Here is a 23,581-nt window from a genome sequence, read left to right as displayed (position 1 = left end):
AGCTATAATAATTAGAAATAACTCATTTGGACACCCCAAAAAGATTTTAGTTAATATTGCATTTTTCTCACAAAATGACATAGGTATGTAATACACATTAGCTCAGTATATTTATTCAATTAAAAAATCATTACGGTTGCAAAATCAAGCACTCAAAAGTTAAGAAATGCCAGAAGTAAAGTTTCCCCTATGGAAAAATAGTACGTGATCATGGACTACCATAATTCATACACACAAGGGGGCTAATTTAAGATTTTATGGGCCACCTTAATTCAGACTTATCCTAACTTCTGAATTCTTCACTTTGCAATTATATAGAGGGTGGTTTTGCATGCAATTTCCTAGGTTTTTAAAAAATGCAAACTGAAAAGAGAAATTTCATCATGTGGAAGCTCACTGACTCCAACATGGTTCATCAGTATGGTTAGAATCTTTGGACACAGGGCACAGAACTGTGCCATTTAAGTTAACAGATAGTATATAGAAAAGGAATACTTGTGGCACCTTAGAGACTATGCTCAAATAAATTTGTTAAACTTTCATGAGCTACAGCTCACTTCAGCTGTAGCTCACGAAAGCTTATGCTCAAATAAATCTGTTAGTCTCGAAGGTGCCACAAGTACTCCTTTTCTTTTTGCAGATACAGACTAACGTGGCTGCTACTCTGAAACCTGTCAGATAGTATATAGGTTACCATCATCATCTGTGTGAACCAGCCACTATAGGGAGATTAGGTACACACTTCGCCAGTGTGTTTCAGGGCTACTTGCTGACAGCAGTGGAACAGAGACCCAGGAATCTTGGGTTCTATTCCAGATTCTGAGGATAGGGTATCTAATGCTTACAAACCCTTCTGTCCCTAGTCCCTCCAGTGAGTCCTTATCCACATCTCCCTGTCACCTCACAGCTCCTCACAGCTCCTCACACCAGTTCCAGTCCCCACCACAAACATACACATCTTGGTTCCTGATTCCAGACCCAGCTCCCCCAACTCAGCTCCATATCGCAATCCCTAACTCAATTCTTACTCTCTTCATCAGCTCTATCCACTAGTCTCGATCACCACCCCACCACCACCACCACCCCCCTACATTCCTCTGCATTCTAGTCAGGCTGCATTCCAGTCAACGCCAGCAGGGGAGCATTAACAACACAGGAGACATTCTCTCTCCTTACAGTTCCTGTTGCCACAGCGGCCCCCTGGCTGCCAGACAAAGCAACTGCAAGGAAGGTCCTTCTTAGCCCCTACAGGTGCAGCCTAGAGCTGGAGCATGCTCCATACAGATGGAGTCTACAGAGAATTTAGCAGTCACAGTAACAGGTACTGAGCACATGTAAACTGAGATTTTCTCCAAGGTTCATAACTTGGCCAGATCTGAGCCCTTTTCACAGGGACAGCAGAAAGCACATTCCTGACACCAGGGTGATCTCCCCTGACAAATTTCATGTCCCTGTTCCAAAGCATGGAGGTGCTAGAGTTTCTCATATGATTACAAGAATGTTTTAAAATGGTCAAAACAATGCATTTTTCCCTGAGCTTGTTCTGAGAAACAGTTGATTTGTTTTTGCTGAATTTAAAAATTATTATTATTAAATAAGACACCTGGCATGGAAGATCTCTCAACTCGACTGGTTAAAGTTTGACAAAGTTACAAAATAACCAAAAACAGGTCTCATAATGGAAAGTATTAGGAAACCTTAACTGCAATAATTGCTATCCCTGCCGCCTAAAATACAATTAAACTAATTTTTGTAAAAGGATGTGGTAGGTCAAGTAAAGAGAACATTCTGGCAAACGTAAAGGAGTTTCTTTCTGAAAGCATTGCATAGGATTTTAAAGTATGTGTCTGCCATTAAAGTTAATGGACATTTCATACTTAAAGCCTTGTGCACTCTTTGGAAGGTGTTTTGCCATTTTTTGTGATAAAATACTTACATGTTGTAGGCCCATCCACATTGGCAGGGAGATGAGCTGCTGCACCTGACCCCTGATCAAATCCACTTCCTGTTACAAGGTATTAAACAGAGAAGTCAACTTAGAGCATTTAAAATCTGTTTACAGAAATATTATCTTGCAAGCATATTCCTAACACCTTTACGGGCTCTACCCTTCACATAAAAAAATATACACACTATTCTAGATTTAGAAGATTTCAAACAGTTAAGAAAGAGTTGAGCTCTACACAATGCCATGCTATCTAACAACACTAACTGGATTATTTTAGGAATCTTCTGTTTTGGTTTGCTTTCACAAATCCTCTGTCAGTACAAGACACTTAAGTTTTCTATTTAATCCATGAAACCCTTTTACCTAACTAACTCAAAGCAGTGTGTCCAACTTAGCAACTGTCACTAGATTTAGTGACTTTTTGGTTTCCCGAGCAAGAAAATAAGTGTCAAAGTGACCAGTGACAAATCTAGCGACTTTCACTGCCAATTACAGTGACATTCAGAGAAAGAAGTCACCAATAGGTATAGCCACAAAATCATTCACAAGCAGCTCAATAGTATTAATAAAATCCATTCCATGCCCTTCTTACTACATTCTGTTGCACACCAAGTCAACGTCATTACGTCTCAATTGAGCATGTCCTCGGAAAGAATCGCATTCCAAGGCTTCTTGGACTAAGATTACTATAATCTGCAGGCAAGGAAAAGAAGTTTGTGGAGGGTAATTAAAGCCAGGTGCACTTTGGAGAGAGCAGCACATTAGCCAGGGCTTGTTTTTACCCAAATGTATTCTTGCTTGCTGCTCCACAGTAGATAGCACACCCTGTAATGCAGGGAAAGAAGGCTAACAAAGTAGGCAGGGCGGGGGAGGCAGGTTAGCCAGCAAGGAGAGCCACACTAATGGAATGAGACAGGGCCATGTGCCCCAATGAGGCAGGGGAGGCACTGTGCCTCTAGGATTGAAGCCGTTACTACAGGGTCAAAGATGGAGCTAATTTGATTTCAGTTCCCCTTTACTCCTTCCCTTGGGTTGGCTTGGGGTTAACTGCCCAGCTGTTTTCAGAAATACAACCCTGGAAACAGGGGGAAGGGGACTGGCTAGCAGATTTTTGTTTTTAAATCTACTTTCTTGGTTCCCTGCAGCACTGAGCTCAGGTCAGGCGAATGCCCTCTTCCCCCTGGTTCTGAGCTCTCCCTTTCACTAACCTGTCAGCTCAAATCCAGGATGGCAAGAAAGGGAGGCTCAGCTGAAATTAACCTACCCCAGCCAACCAGTGCTGCAGTATACAGAGCGCCCTTCCCAATAAGCAGAGGGCTGAGGTTTCCTTCCCAATGAGCAGAGTGCACCCTCTGATGATGATTGTGTACTGTTGTAGTTGCAGCAGAATGTAGTAAGAGGAGCATGGAATGGATTTTATTAACACTATTGAGCTGCTTGTCAATGATTTTGTGATTATACTCGCCTGTATATGTGGTATGTGTGTGTTGAATTCTCTGGAAATGTTGTTCAGTGACATTTTTGACTCCTTCAACAGCTACATCGAGTGACTTTTCAAGGTCTGTCTGGTGACTTCCTGTTATACGGAGCTGGCAATTCAAAGTGAAGATAGACAAGATGTGACATGACCATCTCAATCACTCCCTATGCTCAGTGACAGTGAATGCTCTCATTTCCTTCCCTCCACATACCCTAGTAGCAGCACAAGCCTCATTTGTCTTATGACTCCCATTGCTCCACTCACTCCCTCATAGTTTTCCTCAACCTGATGAGAGAGTTTTTTCCCCACTCAGAATAGAAGCTTCTTATAGCCTCCCCAAAATCTGAAAAATCCTCCCTTGACCCAACTTCCTCTTAATGCACCATCTATAGAATTACTGAATGCTCCATCTACAACTCTGCCCTTGCTCTCCACCCACTTAGTTTTTGCCCTTTCCACTCCACTGAAACTGCTTTCCCACCAAGGTCTCCAATGACCTCTTTCTAGTCAACTACGAGAGCCTCTACTCTATCTTTGACCTTTCAGACCTCCACAATTTAGCATATGCCTTCTTAACCACTATTCTAACTTATCTTGTTCCCTATTCCATCTAAGATTCCAGCCTACATCACCAGTTTGATCCCAGTTCCAGTCTCTTCCCACAAGCACCTTCATAATTCCTTCCATACTGTGCTATGCATATGGAACATCCTCCCCATTTTAGTCCATGAATTCCCACCATGTTCTCTTTCACAGCCCTGAAGATCTACTTTTACGATGATGCCTTTGAGAAAAATGTTAACTCGTCATAGCTAAGCAGAAGAACAACAAAGATGCCTAATATTTATCTTATTTGTTTTCTTACAATATATTTTTACAAAAAAATTAAAACCACCTAGTTATGCACACATCTGGTCAAGGTAAACACATTTTTATTACTGTTTCTCTTAACCATTCTCTCCCATTCCTTCTGGTCATTACTTCTTAGATCCTGTCTTAATTTTATCGTAAGTTCTTTGGGGGACAAACTATATTTTAATCTATTTCTACAGCACCTAGTGCAATACATGTAGGCTTGGAATGATTAAATATTGTATCTCTAAACATCAGTAAAAGTTGATTTCACCATACACACATAACCCAATCAAAAATAATTTGCATCACTGAAATGTACACTGAAATATACAAATAGTCAAAGAAAGAAAAATGCTGCCTGAGAATAACTTAAATTCAACTCTAAGGATATTTACTTTATACTTTGACTTGTGAACAATTTGTATTTTAACAGTTATAAAGCTTTAACTTTTTGAATCTCAGCGATTACTGTCATTAAATAATTATTGTCTGACCCTCCTCATAATGTCCCGCAACTATGAAGATTTACATTGATTAAAAAACTAAAAAAAAAAAAAAAATCCTTAAAAATAAATATTGTATTGATATTATCCATAAAAAAAAAAAAAACAAAAACCAGAATTCTCCCAAGCTTAACTACAACACTGAATTTGATTGGTGATTTGTAGGTGAAAACATAATACAAATAATGAAAAACCATCACCACCATGAATGATAGGGGAGCAACATTTCAAATAATGTGTGTGTGTAGAAAACTTATGCTCCAGAGGAGCCACACACTGGACAAAAGCTAGTTCAGCATCAAACATCCATTGTATGTATAATGCAAATTGCACCAAGTTATGATCTATAGTTTTATACCGCTTCCACTAGAAACTAAACACATACTTTTGTGTGTGCTTTTTAAAACAACTATTAGTGCGGCAATACATTAATAACTAGAACTGGTTAGAAAGTGAAAAAAATTGTTATGTCTTTTTTTGATGTTTCATCAAAATTTCATTTACATGGAAGTTTTCCATCCCGTTCTTAAAAGACAATTATAAAATAAAAGCACATTTCCCAGTATAATATATAGTTATAAATTTTACTGAGCTTAAGACTCAAATAACTAATAGTCTTACGCTCTCTTAAGTCTTCTATAGTACACACTCCACTTATTACAGCAATAAGTGTCCCTCTCCCAACTTTGAGATAAGACACTGCATCCCCTTGCATGCCCTTTGCCATAGCAGGAGTCAGTAGTTGGAAGGAGGGAGAAGGGAATGGAAGAGTACACAAGGGCCACAGAAACTACCACAACCTTCCCTACTGCACCCAGCTCCTGAGGATAGGAATTTCAATGTATGTCCTATTTAGCAGACTCACCAATTAAATCAATCCAGCTCTCACCTGGAACACTACAGCCATATGGAAAATATTCAAACATGTTCAGCATAACTTACTAAACTGTTGAAGCAGTGATCAAGGAAGAGAAGGAGGACTGTCTGTTCATGCAGAGACAGTTCACTGTCACTCTCATCTAATGATGCTTCCAATATACATTTGAAAAAGAAAGGAAAGTGCTCTGGCTTCTTTTTGAATGTCTAGAAATAGAAGGGAAAGTTGTATTTTCAATTAGCTCCACTCAAAACTATTTACCATCTAAAAAAAATAAAAGAAACAAAAATTTAAGTTCTTATCAAAATCCACACATGAAAAACATTGGGGCTGATTCTCTGCCCCACTTTGGTCCCTTTATGCTTCTTATACAGTACAAATGGAGCAGAGATTGGTCATATCTTCCTGTTCCAGAATTCCCATGGTGTGCAGGAGTCTCCAAGGGCAGAGCACTGGCTGGCTTTGACACACACGTTACCTCGTTTGTGGCCCAGGTGATGTGCTGGGGAGGAGGTATGTCAGAAACCTGGCAGGAGTACTCCATGTTTTGGTTAGGCTCAGCTAGCAGAGGGGCCTATGGGACTGTTACCAGCTGGTGCCAGTTAGATCAGCCCCCACACCACTCTAACCTGTGTCCAGTCCCAGTCAGGGAATCAGGTGGATTCTGACTAAAAAAAAAAAAAGTCACAGCTGTTTGGTGGTGAGAGCAATGAGTCTTGCTCTAGCTCCTACCCCACAAAGCCACCATAACAGGGGCACTCTCAACAATCTCAGCAGAGAAAACAAGGATTGGATAATCACGGGGACCAGTTGCCCCTCCAGAACAAGACTCAAGGACACGGATAGGAAGGTGTGAGGAGGCTTGCACCTGTCACTTCCCATGCAGTACCTTTGCTGATACAGAAGCTGCAGAGACCTGGGCAAATGGAGTCACTCATCCAGGCTATTCATCTGTCCTGTTTCACTAACACTGAAGTAATTCCCTTCCCTTTCTCTTGTAAGATCAATATAGTGGGCACTATTAAAAAGTAAACTAACATACTACTGACTTTACTGTACAATCACCTGCCTATACTTGGAATGTATTGAAGTACAATGGGATTTTTAGTAGTAGGGTTTTTTTTTAAAACTTTGTACATGGTATATTTTTACATCTAATGGGGATCACTATTTCATTGATATATATATTTTAAACCAGTAAATCATATTAGGAGGAAAATGTGCCTCTGCTCTAAAGTTTGCATATTATATTTCTGCCTAGATTATATTGTTGATACCTGCTTATATATATTTAAAAATAAGAGGTTTACTTAAGAAATGGTATTCTGAACTAGTTACTAGTAAGTAAATTATAAATAAAGCATTTTCAGTTTATATAAGCCACAAAAATATACTCAAAGGTTTCAAACAAGAAGCTGACAGAGATAAAATAGTTGTCCTACTTCCAGTGATACATTTTTACACACACAAATCTAATTTCTTCTTGGCGTTTTTCTTTCTACTACCAGAAAAAATCCTTCACCAAATGCCAGACTTTTTGTCAAGTGTCCAAAAAAAACATATCTGAAATGCAAAGCCATTACACAGTAGAACAAATGATTTCATATCAAAGGAGAAATCCATATGAAAAGAAATCTTTCATCTGTCTACTACTTTTCTCAAAAAAAAGAACATACAACTGTTTAAAGTACTCTGGCAGACAACCTCAGAAAACACACCATTTACTTTAAACATTGTAGGCTCTGCTACCTTCCATCACTTTAAGTGGGCACAGTGTGAAAGCTGCACCTTGTGGATCAAAGTCAATGCTAGCTGTAACTGAAACTGGTTACCTCCCACGCAGGTACATTTTCTCTGAACTTCTCATTCACCATACAGCAGATTGACATTAAATAGGCCTTACTGGACACCTCTGGAGAATAATTCATCCACAGGTAATTTTCAAGGTACTGGCTGTGAAGAGAAAGAATTTCTCATTAGTTTCCACCACCCACCTAATCTGTCACTTATCTGAAAAAAGCATAATTATCTACAGATTTTTTTTTATAATCAATCTTTACAATTTGCGAGTACTTCCTGAAGTTAAATCTAATCTAGGTCATTGCAGCAAAACTTACTGGATAGGCACAGTATATGAAGAGAGATGAATTACTCACTTGGAAGACTGTTTATTAAAGAGATTTTACGTGTACTAGGTGGTCACAGCAGAATATCATAAGCCTGGACATTATTTCATGTTGATTTTCCAGTAGCAGTAAATTGAGTTATTCTCTTCATATGACACACACTTCAGACGCTTCCTCTAGTACTCAGATACAAATGCCAGCTTTCTCTCATGAGAGAAAGCTCTATGGCATAACACCACACTTTATAAAAGGATTATTAATATACATATTTTACTTGATAACAGAAAATGACTAAGCAAAGATTACACATAGAAGTGGTCTACAAAGGCAACAAAATGGTGTAGTTCCACAGGGCAAGCAATCTAAAGTAATTAACCACATTAGACAGAATAAGACCCAAAATCCTAATTTGCCTTTGCAACTGCAGAGCCCACAAAAGCTCCATGAGCTCATTTTTATTTATTTACAGCAGTTCTACCCAAAACCAGAATGCCTGAGCACCACACACAAACATTAATGGATTTAGCCTCACAATGCCCCCTGTGAAACAGGTAAGTATAATTATACTAGTTTTACAGATGGGAAAACAGTCACAGAACAGTTAAATGATTTTCCCCAAGGTCAGAAAGAATATCAATGGCTGAGTCAGGAACAGTAATCAAGTCTCCTTAGTCCCAAGATTTGGCCTTACTTGCCCCCAGCCCTTTTCAAAGACTGCAATCCATCTGTGGTTTGTATGACAACTGGACTCAGAGGAACTATATTGGGGAAGTAAGGGCATGTTCAGTTTTCCTGTAATGTCTTAGCTGGGAGGCTTTTTCTTCTTTGACTGATAAGCTAAAGCCCTCTACATGGGAAACAACTCTAAAAATAGAGGTCAGTCAAAAGAGATGAATCAAGGTCACTTCTGACAAAATAGGCCTCCACTCTTGATGGGAGCTATGATTTGGTGCTACAAAACAGGCAACCTCCAATTCCCCTAAATCCTTCACTCCTGAGGGGAGCATATAAGGAAATTCTGCATGCTGAACCGAATGAAGGAAGACAGAATATCTGGGAAGTTTCCACAGGCTTTCCTTTGAGAGGGTACGATATGAGCCCAGAGTAAGTACTTAAATAAACAAAGTCACTAATAGTTACAAAAATTACACAAATAAAATAAACAAGAAATAGTGTTCTCAGTAATTCTCGCTTTTTACAGTCTATGACATCAAATTAAGTAATTTCTTTACAATTAAAAAAACTCCAACTGTTAGAGTGTGGTCTGAAGTTTCACATACCCTGCTTATAATTGAGAGGTAAACTAAAGCCCTTTATCAAAAATAAATAAGCCTTGAAGTACTACAGTTTGAATAAAGGAATGCTGCTATTTAATTTGCTATTGTTATTAATTTGCTTCCCAAACATTACAAATATTTCATAAACACTTATCCATCTGACAACCAACTTCAGGTTACCCATGGATATTAGATGAACTATCCCAACAATTTTATAGAAAAAAAATAAATACTTTTTATATCAAAAGGGTATATAGTGCTGCACAAGAGGAAAGCAATGCCTTAGCAGTAACTTCTCTGCCCAAAGGGACTTGCATTCTAAGGACAAGGTTGGTGCACCACAATACAGTGCAGAAATGGAGTGGCACGTGGCCATTCTAAAGATGGAGGGTTTGCAGGATTAGCCCTCTATGTATAATTTGTTGGGAGTTGCACATATGGACAGTTTGCACAATTGGGCCCAGAGTATGGAGAGTGGTCAGCCCCAATAGGTGAAGAAAAAGTCTCACATCACTCAGAGACACTTCTGCGCTCTTTGAAGATTCTCTGGTTCTTGCAAATGTGCTTGCCCAGTCATCCTCAACTGGTAGAATGGTAGCTGATGGGGACTCAAGGACAGGGAAACATGAAATGTGTATATGAAGATGGAAAAGACTGAGGCTCTGATAGGGAAATGGGGAGAGACAGAAAAGACACAGGGTTTAGGGAAATAGTGGGGAGTATCAGCACAAAGAACCTCTAATACAACTTAAAGAATGGGGGCTTATTGGAAAGATTAAAACAGTGCATACTACAGAGTACAGTAAAAGCTGGGTTATCCAGCCCTATACTAACCGGAAAGCTCTATAAACCAGCATTTCTAATCTTCATTGAAAGTCTGGTTTATAGTCCCATTGGCACAAGGCCGACAGGCTTCCTACCTCACTCTGTCGCCGCTTCCGTGGAGCCACGCATGCCCCTGCTGCTCCTAGGTGGAGGAATGGCCATGCGGAGTTCGGAGTGCAGGAGGGGGCTCGGAGCAGGGGGTTGGGGCACAGGATGGGGCTTGGAGTGCCAGATCCAGGGGGCACTCACCATGGGGCCGAATCCTGTCCTGGCTGCTCCTAGGCAGAGGTGCAGCAGGTGGTTCTGCACACTACCTCTGCCTGCAGGCGCTGCCCCTGCAGCTCCCATTGGCCACAGTACCTGGCCAATGGGAGCTGCGGAGCCAGCACTCGGGCAGGGACAGCGCGCCGAGCTGCCTGACACGCCTCCGCCTAAGAGCGGCCAGGACAGGTCGCCGCTTGTGGGGAGCCACCCGAGGTGAGCTCCCCCTGGATCCGGCACCCCGAACCCACTCCTGCACCCAAACTCCCTCCGAGAGCCCGCCCCCCAACCCCAGCCCCCCAACCCCACACCCCCGCCCACACCGAAATGCCCTCCCTCTTAGTTAACCAGCATTTTTCATTTACTGGCACCCCCCATTACCCCAACATGCTGGATAAGACAGCTTTTACTGCATTTCTTTAGAACGGTATCAATGCCAACTGGAAATGAAGTAAGAAGCTACTTAACCGCCCTCATCAAAACCAGAATTGTATTTGATGTTGTCCTCATATCTTTTCAAATACAAAAGGGAGGAAACGGGAGAAAATGCCAACATTTAAAAAATGAACATTTTGTTTCTAAGCTTATCCTACATTTCCAATAAATGGGCCCATTTGTATATCACACTCCTTGCTTTCATCTCTTGCCAGCAGAAAAAGGGATAAAAAACTTGTGTTTCACAGAGGCGAAGGGACAGTTTAGTCCTGGCCAAGTGCCAGCTCATGCTACCTCCCCAGTAGGTGAGCTAGAGAAATCAAAGCGAAATCAAATATTAATTTACAATTAATGTTGGCATTTCATACACTTTCTTTTTTTTGTGGTTTATCCATTACAGTGAAACTTTAAAACAATAAAGCAGACTTTTTCTTAATCATTTCTAAATATTAGATTTCCTTCATCTGACAGGTGAACAAGTCATACTACTGTCCTTAAAATGCAGCATACCTCACAAATGTTGCACATTAATTACGTGCCTGATTCAAAGACTCCCACTGACTTCCAGGAGCTTTGAATCAGAGCCTGTAAGAGGTGTCCACAATTTATCACTATTCTCTGCATAATTGGTACTCCTTTTCAGTGCTCTATATTTATTTACATTACAAATTCAGGGTCATGAAACAAGACCTTCTAAAAAGTGTTATCCCACATCATATCCAGTTTTCTGCACTAAATTTTCCTATTTGTCTCATTCTGAGCTTTAGCAAGTGTAGATGGACGAAGTGTACTACCTTGCAAGCTCCTGCGTCTGACCTTTAGTTTCACTGGTTATCATAGAGAGTTAATTTTTATTTCACTCCAAAACTTACCTGAATTCAAGAAGCATTATCTTTCTAATGGCAAACCTAAAAAGGAAAAAAGGACAAAAGTGAAACAGAAAAGAAAAACTCTCAGGCTTATCTTTAGTATAGACAATGACTCAGAAAAAGTGTAAAACTTTTCCTTTACTTCGTGATTTGTAAATAAAAGTTGTACTCTTCTTCTAAAACTTCTGTGCAACTTCTTTCAGATATTGCCTTGAAATGACAGTTAAATGGATCCCAAATTAACTTCAGTACCTATTCTTCAAAGGCAACAGATTAGATTTTGAAGGAATCCCACATGAATTCACTGTAATAAAAATCTACAAATGGTAATTTTTAACCCAAATTATTTTGGCTACTTTATAGGTATAAAGAGGATTAAAAATAAAGCAACTGTTAATCAAACTCTGATGTCCCAGATTTTAAAATCATATCTCCAGATCCTGAATTTGCTTCCAGGGATGTTAACTTATATGGATTCCATGAGACTTCAAGGATATCAGTTGCTGCTCCCTCTCCTCTGGATACAGTCATGGAATGTCGTTTTTAACCTTACACAATGTTTTGCCTCATCCTCTTCTCTATTTAATATTAAGGCTCATTAGAGTATGTTCAATTGTTTGTGCACGTGAAATATTCTTTTTAGCAAACTGTTATTAGTAAACTAGGGAAAAGACATGAATAAGACAACAACCAGAAGAGGAGGTCTCCCTAGCTGTCAGCTCCTTTACATATCTCAAAGAGGAATAAACTGCAGGGAGATCACAGAGGTTAGGAAGGAGAGATTCATCTCCCCATTGACTGGGAACTGGGGGAATACTAAAATTAACAATCACTACAAAGACCACCTTAGGCTACAACAAATCACATAAAGGGAACAGAGAATGGAATTCAGAGAATGATTTATTCACTATATCAGACCATAGCTAGATCATAATTCTAGCCATAAAGAAAGCTTACATTTAATCTCTGAAATCACATAAGTCAACCAACAGCCATTACTACACTTTTCATTCATTTTCTAACTTTCATATTATTAAAATACCTTAAATCAGCATGAATACATGTCTTCAACATATTCTAAATAATAGAGGAGCAACATTGTACTGACCTTGATTTGACAATTTCTTTTGTATACACATCTTCAATAACCTATTGCAAATGATACATTAAAAAATTATATTAATTAAGAATTCATACTTTCGGTTGGATTCATTTTCATATTCTAGACATTAAGGTTTCTGAAATCAGAATTGCCATTAACTAGATGCTCTGTGTTTAATGACATTTGGGGAGTCCTCAATTATATCAATACTACCTTGCATCCTTATTGCACTTTTCCTCCACAGATCTTAAAGAGCTCTACAAAGGTGGGTAAGGTCTCACAGGAAGTCTTTGGCACTGCTGACTAAACCCAATTTTGAAACTAACTAGTAATTCTGGGTAGCCAATTTAAGACATATTAAAGAGGCCTAACGTTCAGTAAGTATTGCGCAACTGCCCTCAGAAATTCAGACCCCTTTAAGATCTTTCAAGTTGGGCAAACACACACACAAAAAGAGGTATCCAAAACCACTAGAAACTTTTGAAAATCTGGGCCCATGACTTGTATGCTAGATGACACCATCACTACAGAACTTCATCCAGCAACCACACACTATATTTTTCATTATTTTTGCTTCCTTTAAGCCAAGAATTGAGTGTTAGGGCTGTCCTTGCAAAGCACACGGGAGCTGCTGTAATATTTCATAAATATTATATATTCCATCTGTTTGCCTTCGTTACTGTGTTGTTTATAAGGAATTAATTCAAAAAGAGGATAGTTGCACATAGGCAGAAAGAGAGACAATAGCTTCATATACCCATCTCCATAAACACTGGATTGACAGTGCTAGAGCCATCTGCTGTAATGCAATGGCCAGATCCCACAACTGGTCTTGTTAAACACATTTCTTCAGGAATGTCACAGCCCTGTAAAGATTGTGGGGAGATCAAAAGCCTCAAAGTTTTAAAGACAGACAGGAAGAGGGAAGATGGTAAGGGGAAGAGTGAGGCAGACTGCTGGGGAGGAGATTGAACCTCAGTCCCCATAGACAAAGAGGGTCTGGGATAAGTTAGGCCTACATAACCGTTTAGGTAAAACTGATATGTGCATAGGCCTTGTACTGTGTTAAAATCCTTTTTTATTTTTATGCTTTGTTTTGGGTCACCGGTCACGGCTGAGCAAGCATGGTTGGTGCATAGGGTGCTGTAGCGCAAGACATGGTCTATGATTGGTAGGATCATAGTATTCCACCCCAAGACAGGTGAAAGCAAGACATCTGTAAGGGTGATGCACTCTGGGAGTGAAAAGCAGGGGTCAGAGGTACAAACGGCCCTCTGAAACATGACAGTCCCTATAAATGTCACTGGTTGCCAACGTGACAAGTTTGTTCCTTCTCTGTGGAGACTTTTGTATTTCAAGTGTTTAAGATTATACTGATCATGTTTACATGAAGACAGCCAGGATCTATCTACACTGCAATTAAACACCTGCAGCTGGCCCATGTCAGCTGACTCGGGCTCGCAGGGTTTGGGCTACCAGGCTATAAAACTGCAGTGTAGATGTTCAGGCTCGGGCTGGAGCCTGAGCTCTGGGACCCCGTGAGCTGGGAGGACCATACACCTACACCAAAATTTTACAGCCCTGTAGACCGAGAACTGCGAGACCACGTCAGCTGACACAGGCCAGCTGAAGGTGTATAACTGCAGTGTAGACATACTGCCAGTGTCAAGCAATCAGTTTCACAGACCTGCTGTTTCCGTACATGTCAGAAGATGCCAGTAAAGTTTACGAAGAGAATCTAAAATATTAGGTCTCCTGAGCACATATTCCTAAATTTACTTGTATAACACTAGTAATAAAATAGTAATAATAATAATAATATTGATAATACCGATTCCTTATATAATGCTTTTCATTGGTGGATCTCAAAGTTTCACAATCTTTTAATGCATTTATCCCCACAACATTTATCCCCTATTGTTGTGAAATAGGAAGGCATTTTATGGATAGGGAACTGAAGCACACAGGCTAAGTAAGTTGGAAGTCTATGGCACAGCAGGGAATTGAACCCATGTCTCCCACATCCTAGGCCAGTGCCCTAAGCACTGGACAATCCTTCCTTTTAGTCTATGCTATCACCACAAAGATGATCTGATGCATCAAAAGACCCAGAACATTAAAGAGTCGTCTACTATACAATTATAACAGGCAGATGAGCTAATTACAGCTCAGTTTCAATTTATTTACAGTGCAGACAAGATCTTAACTAAAGCCCCAGACATGTTATAGTGGAATCTATTGTAATTAGATCCACTGACTCACCTGTAGCTGTTGGGTACACAGAACCAAAGTTGGGTTTGGATTCTGCACCACTGCGTAACGCAAAATTTGTGCAGAATTGATGTTCCCCACAGATTTTACTCCCCCCCACAGAATCTGTGATTTCTCCCACCCACTGACAGCCCCAGCCACCCATGGCTGATAGCAGGAGCATGATTATATTGTTATTCCGACAAATAAAATATGCAGAATTTTGCAGACCTTTAAAATATCATGCACAGAATTTTTATTTTTTTGGCATATAAATCCCCCAGGAATAGTTTTGGATGCTCTATTATGCCTGATCCTGAAAACATGTGTACTTAACTTTATACACAAGTAGTCCTATACACAAGGAACTAATGTTGCTGACAAGAAGAAAACTGCAGCCCTTCAACATGGCAAACGCAAAGACTCTTGTCTGTCTCCTGGATGGAAAAGACCAAGGACTCTTATGTTAGAAATATTATTGGACAGAAGCTGACTTATGTACTTTGATCGCATCAGGTGAAGAGCTGGAAATAACCTTGAGAAAATTATCATGGAAGAAATGGTAGCAAGTCATCATAGTGGGGGACGACCAGTGAGGAGAGCTGATGCGCGACAGATCACAGGTAGGTCATCTGCTGAGCATGTAAAGTTAGCAGGGGATCGATAAGTCTTCAGAAACTTCTACTATGTCGTCACCAGCATTCAGATATGAATAAATGGGTTTACTACTACTTCCTAGTCCTACATAAAGTTAAGCATGTGCATTTGCAAGATTGGGGCCTTATTAACATGCAAGTGTATTTATCAATAAAAGTCAGAAAGATTAGCATGATAAAAAGTTAACTAGGTTGTTTTGGGAAATTTTCAAGACAATACCAACAAAATTTAGAATATCAACATTGGTTGCCTAATACCCTATTACTGGGTTTTCTGTTTTCTTGTATAGAGAAACTCTACTTCGGTGATGAGCTCCATGGGCTGGAGGGAGGACTGGGGACGACAACCTTACATACTACTAGCCAAGAATTTTTTAAACGTCCTTCACTCTATTACATCCTGTTAATATCAATGCAAGTAATAACTCAAGTTTTTACCTTTGAATCAAAAGGTAATTTTTTCTTCACATGTGGAGCCCAGTACTTATTTGCCAACTGTAAGGGGGGGAAAAAAGTTTTTTCATTAAACATATGGACAAATACACAACCATCTGTAACTAGTCTGTCTATTTTATAGTGAACCAAAATGTTTTTATTCCATATGCTAGCTATATTTAATCTCCTAACAGATACACCTAATAAAAAGATGCTATCTAAGTCATGCACCGCTCCGTAGATGATATGGGAAGGTTCAAGTTTGATGAAAAACTCCGGAGTTTGAGAGCTCCGGAGCATGTTTCTCCTAAATCATCTTGATGATGCAACAGGAAGGGCAGGTGGGCTCCCCACACAGTATGCATTGGTCACAGGCCTCCACCCAAGCAGATATTCTAAGACCTCCTGAGAAATTTCAGAGGTTTCAGGACATTCAGAAAGGGCCATGGAACTTCTGTTGAAGGCCTAGCACCTCCTCACTACTCCCCATCTCCTGCAAGGTTAATGAGAAATGCTGCCACAGGCTCCATGGCCATCTCTGAGGAAGTTTCATTCTGAATGAAAGAGAGGAGGATGCATTGGACAGAGAAGAGCAGGAGTTCACATAAAACTGCTTAAAACCCACCTGTTTCATGATACATTCCAATTACACTGAACCTTCAGCCACAGTTATGATGTTCTGGTTATTCTGTACCATTACAAATTGTTTTCTTATAAAGTCCCTCAGGTCAGAGGACCTATTACTCGCTTGGCAGAGACCTTCCTGTTGTACAGCAGTATATTTCAATACCACCATACAATGACAACTTGAAAAATCCACTCCCCTACAATAAATAGAGAGCTTGCTCTACAAGTTTCATGAACATCTGCTGAGTCAAAAACTGCAACTAAAACTTAGATTAATCTAAGTATGTCGTTCAGGGGCATGAAGACATTCACACCCCTGAAAGACACAGTTAAGCTGACCTAAGTCCCAGTGTAGACACCACTGGGTCAATGGAAGAATTCTGCCTTTCCAGGGCGTGGATTTACTACAGAGATGGAAAAACCCCTTCTGTCGCTGTAGTAAGCATCTACACCACACTGGCATAGCTACAGTGCTGCGGTTGTAAGGACTTGTAACATAGACATAGCCTCTGTCGTTGCCTCTTCCCGTGCCGTCTCCCTTCACAGAACATGGGCAGGCGTGCTAGGTGTGCATCCCCACAGGCTAGGTCTCGGGAGCCACAAAGAAGCAGCAAGGCACAAAAATCATGCAGGGCAGTGGGCACGATAGTGAAGCGGTGACTGACTGTGTTCACTCAGTCTCTATTCATTGAGTGGGGTTGATGTAGATGGGATGGGAGACAGAGGCAGGGATGAGGGCAAGATTTCACGCATCAATAGAGCTTTGTATAGTGACAGCTCATGCTTGGCTTTTGCAGCTGCTCTTGCAGAGGAATTGTCCAGGAGCCCTCGCCGGAGAAGCAATTGGCAGAGGTGGACGTGAGCAGCCTGAAAATCCTTCTTAGGAGACATGAACAGTCCTCAGCTTTCTGCCTTCCGCATAACTGGCTGTGAGTAAGCAGTCAGTGCTTTGAATTCCTCATCTGTACTTGCTGTAGTTTTCTTCACAGGCCGTGTGCTTCCTCATTGGGTAGGGGGACCTGTGGGATTAAGGCTGGGGAAGGGACCAGAGTCTGCTGTGCAGCGTGACTATTTCGGGTGCAGTTGCAAGGGGTGCTTTTTAGCTGTAATGCTTCCACTTAAAGAAGAATGAGATTTTAGCCCTTGTGGTTGTAACGATAACCTTCCAAACGTGACCCAACTGTGAGACAAAGCTACCATGTTGAGTCTGCTTACTGACAACTCAGATCATGTAAATAAAGAAACCCAGGCCAACCCTCCATTAAACCACTGAACCTCGTGCACTTAGACCGGGTCAGCCAAGGCTGCCAGTTGGTGGCGGGGACTGCAGGTGAGCGGAGGGTGTGTGCGAAGGGAGACACGCCACACAAGCGTGCGAGGGAAGCACGGACAGACACGGTGTCGAACTGCCCAGGCGCTGTACACACCTTGCTCCATTAACCAGAGCAACGCGCTGCCTAGAGAGGCCCCTAAAGCCAGGAGCTCAGCGGGATCAGACACTGCAAGGCCAAGGGGCTGACCCGCGCTTACACCGGGACAAACGTCTCCAAGGCCCAAACCCCCAGCCGCCCGAGGGGGGTCGTTAATCACTAGCCTCTGAATGAACTGGCCCGGGAGAGCCCAGGGCAGCTAACGGGCCTCGCAGCGCAAGGCTCCTACCCCCCGTGGCCAGTGCTACCCCTCGCCATGACGCTCGGCCGCAGCACGGGGGGGAGGGGAGAGCAGATATTCCCCACCCCGGCCCCTCCCGCCCCTCACCTGGGTCACGAACTCCGCGTTGATCTGCGCCACAGTGGGCGCCACGATCTTCTTGGGCTGAGGCGAAGCCGCCGCCATGCCGAAGCGCGTAGGGGGTCCCGGCGCCTCACTCACTCACTCCCGTCTCCTCCCGGGAACCGGTCTCGAGGCACGATAGTTCTGTCCCGTCCCCGAGTGGACTCTCCCAGCCAGAGCCTCAGCCAGCCCCGCTGAGTTACTAGCCTCACACCGGGCGCTTGCCGCTTGGGTCAGGACAGCGGAAGTTTGGGGAGAAAACGGAAGCGGAATTGGCGTCCGGGTCACCATCGAATCTCCAGGGCTAGAGAGGCAGACCGGCGGGGTCATAGAGATCGAGCGCTCGTTGCTAGAGCGGCAGTTAGTGTAACTGCAGCAAGATGGTAATGGGCGCCCTCCTCCCCCCACGCCCTCTACTTTTTTTTGGCCAGGTGAGTCGGCTGGGAGCCTGCGCTGCTGTGGGAGCCAGGAGGGAGTGTGGCAGTGACAGGGCACCATCCTATTATACAGCACAGCTCGATCTCCTCCTTGCTCACGCATCCCGCCCTGTGCCCTTACACCAGAGATTGGGGGCAGGTCCTGGGGTTGCCCTTTAACCCCTTCGCACTATTCCAGGGACCAGAAGTACGAGGGGTAAGCAAGAGGTGCCCAGGGGAGAGAGGCAGTAAGGGAGACCATGGCAGCGCCTGACCCCAGTGCTGCAAGGGAGAAGGCTCTCTCTCCAACAGTGATAAGGCAACGCCTAGGGACCAAGAGGCTAATGATACCAGCTGTGAAGAGGGAGCAGAGCAGCAGGAGTGAGAGAGCTCAGCTACCCCAACCCTATTTCTAAACAGAGCAATTTTCATGTATCATTAGTGATTCGTTTTTCTTCCACACCTTCTGCCAACATAACACACTCACAGCACCATCCCACTGAGTGGTTGGATAATGTAAGAGTTTAATGAGTCAGCAATGGCAGCTAACTAAGACCCAGTGCATTAATTCACACATTAGAGGCTCATAGTTATTGCACTATAGGTCCCCAGTTCAAACTCATGTCAGGCCAAACAGTGTCAGTTATACCAGCAGATCTCTGTCAGAGGAGAGACACAGTAATACTACAATATGGAGGAAATTTTACAAGCTCTATTGTCAAGGGGACAAATTCTCATCTCAGTTATGCATGTACAGCTGTGAAGCACTGCCAAGGAAGTGCTATTCCTGTCGGATTTTGGAATTGGGTTGGACAGAAGAAAGTCTCCAGCAGATTGCAGAATAAATGACCCAAATTCAACCTTTAGAGACATGTTAGAAAAGTATGTAAGTGGTAATTAGGGCCATTCTATCTTAGATAGGCTAGAACTTTGAAATGCAAACCTGTATTATCAGAAAATTAGAAGTGATACTAATTGTATGTGTTTATTTATATCTTGTTAGATGTTAGCCATGTAAACAGACAGTTCCTGTCTATTACTATAGCTATTGATTCAGAGATCAAAAGGCAATATTAACATTTAGATGAATCTTGGGTGAAATAATGTCATTGTCTATATGTCTCTTTAAAGTTTGTGGTAAACTGTATGTGAACTGCTTAATGGATAAATTACCTTATGTTAATCCATGTAGTTGATTACTGGTGATGTTTGGGAAACAGAAGGTTACATCAAAAGCCTGTTGTTCACCCAGGACTGTATGGTCAGAAGGCTGCTAGAAAACCGTATAAAAGACTCTTGGGACCTGATCCTTTCATCTCAGATCTGCTTGATGCTTCATGCAGGGGAAGCTTGAGTTGTAAGACTGAGATCTCCAGTCCCATCTGGATCACCCTGAATATGAACATTGGACTATAACCTATGGACTAATTCTGAAAGAATTCTTTGCAACCACAAAGCTCACCATCTCTACTGTGAATCTGATCTCAGAACTGTACTCATGTCTGTGTGTATACTGATCTTTTAACCAATATTCTCTCTTTTCTAATAAATTTTAGTTTTGTTAATAAGAATTGTCTGTAAGTGTGTATTTGGGTAAAATATGAAATATTCCTTAACCTGGGAGGTAATGTGTCTTTGGGATTGGTAGAACTTTTTTATATGATGAATAAGATTTTCAATAATCCTCATCATATTTGACTTGGATGTCTGGGTGGAGGCCTAAGCCTGGGTTGCTATTGGAATCATAGAATATCAGGGTTGGAAGGGACCTCAGGAGATCATCTCGTCTAACCCCCTGCCCAAAGCAGGACCAAACCCCAATTTTTGTCCCAGATCCCAAATGGCCCCCTCAAGGATTGAACTCACAACCCTGGGTTTAGCAGGCCAATGCTCAAACCACTGCTTTAAGGGAACTGTGTTTTGGCCTCTGGGTAACCAGTTAGGTATTGTAGAAGCTGTTTTGAGGCTAGCTTAATGGCTCTAAGTACTGGAATTACCACCGGCTTTGGGGATTGTCTTCCCCATTCTTTGCAGTTTGCCTTAACTAAGTAACCTCAGTGTGGCTCCCCTGGGACCCCGCTCAGAGTGGCACAATGGATTTCTATCATCAGTTGACCCAACTGCGCACATACTATTGAATAGGACAATACTGGGACTATTCACAACATTATACTCAATTGTGTTTGTGGGATCATGCCCAGATGTTCAAAGTAAAATGGAATTTGAGGATCTCATTCTAGTTTCTGCACATCGCAAAACTACAATTGTGAACAACTGTTCAGCACAAAATTTTAGTCTCTGCTCAAAAGGTCCAAGACTGGAATGATGAGGGCCTACAGATCAGGACTGTAGGTGAATCCAAATCCATTAAACTTTTCATTGACTTCAGTGGAATTTGGATCAAGCTAGAAGCTAATGGGAAACCAGCTGGGGGGAGAACTGGAATGGTAGGTCTCTGCAGATCTGGATTAGGTGCATTAGCAGAATCATGGTAGGCAGGAAAGGACTGGAAAAGGGGGGGTATGAAGATCAGAAGTCAGATAGACAAGCAGAATCAAGTTTGCAGGGTGGGATATACTGCAATCTTGCAGGTATGTAGCTCAGGATTACTGGACATTCACAGATCTTTGAAAGGGAACAGAACGGGAATGGTGGAAGAAGTAGGGACTCAGGGCTGGCATAGTGACAGGGTCTCAGGTCAGGACTCAGGTTTTTCAATAAGGAAGCATTCACTGTGCCTGCACACAGGTTTTTTGGCTCAAGGTACTGTAACATTATTAATCCTTCATTGTGAGCACTAAAAGTTCACAATTTTAATAGAAAAAAACAAAAATGTGCTATTCAAAGCTACTAGAGAAACACTATTACATAGCCATCACATAAGGTAGTACAATTTATCCATTCAGACTGGGAAAAATAATGTATTTGGTAACAAAAAAAAAAAAGTCACTTTGTAATTCAATTTTCCTTATAATGACTGCCTCTCAGACATACATTACCCAGAGCCATCAAAGCATAAACCCAGTTTATTAAGTTATAACTCACCATTTAAAAATCCCCCCAACTCCTGTGCAACTAATATGAACACAAGCCTCTTTATAGTTTAAGAGACCCAGGCAGTTTGAACATTAAAGACACATTACTACAAGGGACTATTACAGGGAGCTATCCTGCAGTCCTTCCTGATGAGAGCAGTCCCACTGCTCACTAAGGATTACCGAAGTGTGTAAAAGGGGCAGGATTAAGAGTTACAACGGTTTACATGTACTGTAGAAGGAAGCCAAGGTAATTGAGCATTAGAACAGAAGTCCCAGTTAGAGATTTCAAGTCTCATTAACTTCTGTGGGTTTTGGATTAAGCCCAGATCCACAAAGGTACTTAATTGCCTAGACTCCAGATTTAGATGCGTAAGTCCCAGTTTTAGGTTCCACTGTGAGCCACAAAACTCCCACTCATCTGCTGCCTAAACCTTTAGGTGCCTAAACTCAGTCAATACCTAGGTCTCCACTGTGCAGGGCCCTATCTGGTAGGCATGGTCAGAGGCCACCTACGAGATCTAGTCCCATTCAAAATCTAGCTGGAGGAGGAGCTGTTGCCAGTGGTGCCCATTTTATCATTTTTAGTCCAGTGATTAGAGCACTCACTTGGGATGTGGGAAACTTGGGTTCGATCCCCCCCCTGTGTGAGGGAGAGAAAGGATTTGAACAAGGGTTTCTTACCCCTTAGGAGCATGATCTAACCATTGAGCTATGGGATATTCTGATACAGGGCTCCCTCAATCTCTCCCATTAAAGCTGTTTCCATCAAGGATAAACAGTCATTGAAGGCAGGAGACAGGACCGTGGGTCTCCAGACTCACTGCTGGGTGCCCTAACCACCAGACTACAGCATCATTCTGCCTCTCTGGTCTGTTATTTATCTACAGTAATGCTTTTGGTGCTATTCCACAGACAAGCCAAGATCCATTTAATTGAAATTACACACTTTTATCTGTATTATTTTCAAAATATTTTTCCTTCTTCCCTCTATTTGTACTAAATTAGGTCTTTTTCCTTATATGAAGTGTGTTTGTCTCAAAGCCGAACATGTAGTTTGCTAGGTTCCTTGGGGAAATCTCAACCTTAACATTAGAGACCCATTGTTTGATTGTTTTCCTGTTTACAATTTCCTTTGGTTTAGCTATTTAAAAAAGAATTGCTTTATGCTAGCAGCTTATTACTATTAGACATGAGTCCCCTTTCATGAAACAGAAGGACAATGATTATGCTCCTAAAGATACTTCAAAGACTGGTGTCTTGAATTTGCCATGAAGCATTATGAAAAATGACCATGGCATACTAATGAATAATATGAAGTGTAATTTAAGCATGTCTAAAATAGCAAAAATTGCTCTGTGCTTCCCCAGGGCAACCTGGCTCCTCCCCCATGGCAGTATGAAGCCCTCAGAATCTATCATTCTACAGGTTTGCCTGCTGGCTGCTACTCCAGAAAACTCCTTCAGATGGGGTTTCATGTTGCTCCTCGGGACAGCCAGTAATTCACATCAGTTGTGCACTTTCCACAGGTTTGTAGTAGGATAACATCACCAGTAGAAACAAAAGTTAAACTAAACAATCTTTAGAAAGCCTGGAATTCAGAATGAAGGTTACATTTAAACACTTCTAGGACACCAGAATGAATGGAAATGCAGAGTTAACATGCCTGGACATAAATCTGCACTCCGAAGGCTATCTTTGCAATGAAAAGACCTAGAGACACAGGGAAAAATGCTGGCCGTATCGGAATGTTGCCATTGACTTCAAAACTGCCAGTTTTTCACACTCCTAGATTTTTCCAGTTCAGTTTTAGGAGCCTGATCCTCCACTT

The 23,581-nt window shown here is 41.8% G+C and overlaps 1 protein-coding gene across 3 annotated transcripts in view; it reads right to left on the bottom strand.

The window, feature by feature from the left end:
- The window catches only part of AQR (aquarius intron-binding spliceosomal factor), a 108,121-nt gene extending 89,526 nt beyond the window's left edge, over positions 1-18,595 (bottom strand). For 2 of the 3 annotated variants that reach the window (XM_007069393.4, XM_027831515.3), the window contains exons 1-7: positions 18,285-18,595; positions 15,903-15,959; positions 12,565-12,605; positions 11,460-11,495; positions 7,496-7,616; positions 5,729-5,869; positions 1,937-2,005 (exon numbers count right to left, since the gene is read on the bottom strand). In XM_007069393.4, coding sequence (XP_007069455.2) covers positions 1,937-2,005; positions 5,729-5,869; positions 7,496-7,616; positions 11,460-11,495; positions 12,565-12,605; positions 15,903-15,959; positions 18,285-18,362 — 543 coding nt within the window. In that variant the 5' untranslated portion in view covers positions 18,363-18,595. Of the gene's footprint in view, positions 1-1,936; positions 2,006-5,728; positions 5,870-7,495; positions 7,617-10,786; positions 10,810-11,459; positions 11,496-12,564; positions 12,606-15,902; positions 15,960-18,284 lie in introns of those variants that run through there. The other variant, XM_037900523.2, reaches the window with a different exon arrangement.
- Between the last annotated feature and the right edge of the window lie 4,986 nt (positions 18,596-23,581).

This window comes from Chelonia mydas, chromosome 6, assembly GCF_015237465.2.
Source record: "Chelonia mydas isolate rCheMyd1 chromosome 6, rCheMyd1.pri.v2, whole genome shotgun sequence".
Taxonomy (NCBI): domain Eukaryota; kingdom Metazoa; phylum Chordata; order Testudines; family Cheloniidae; genus Chelonia; species Chelonia mydas.
This window is presented reverse-complemented; position numbering and strand designations above follow the sequence as displayed.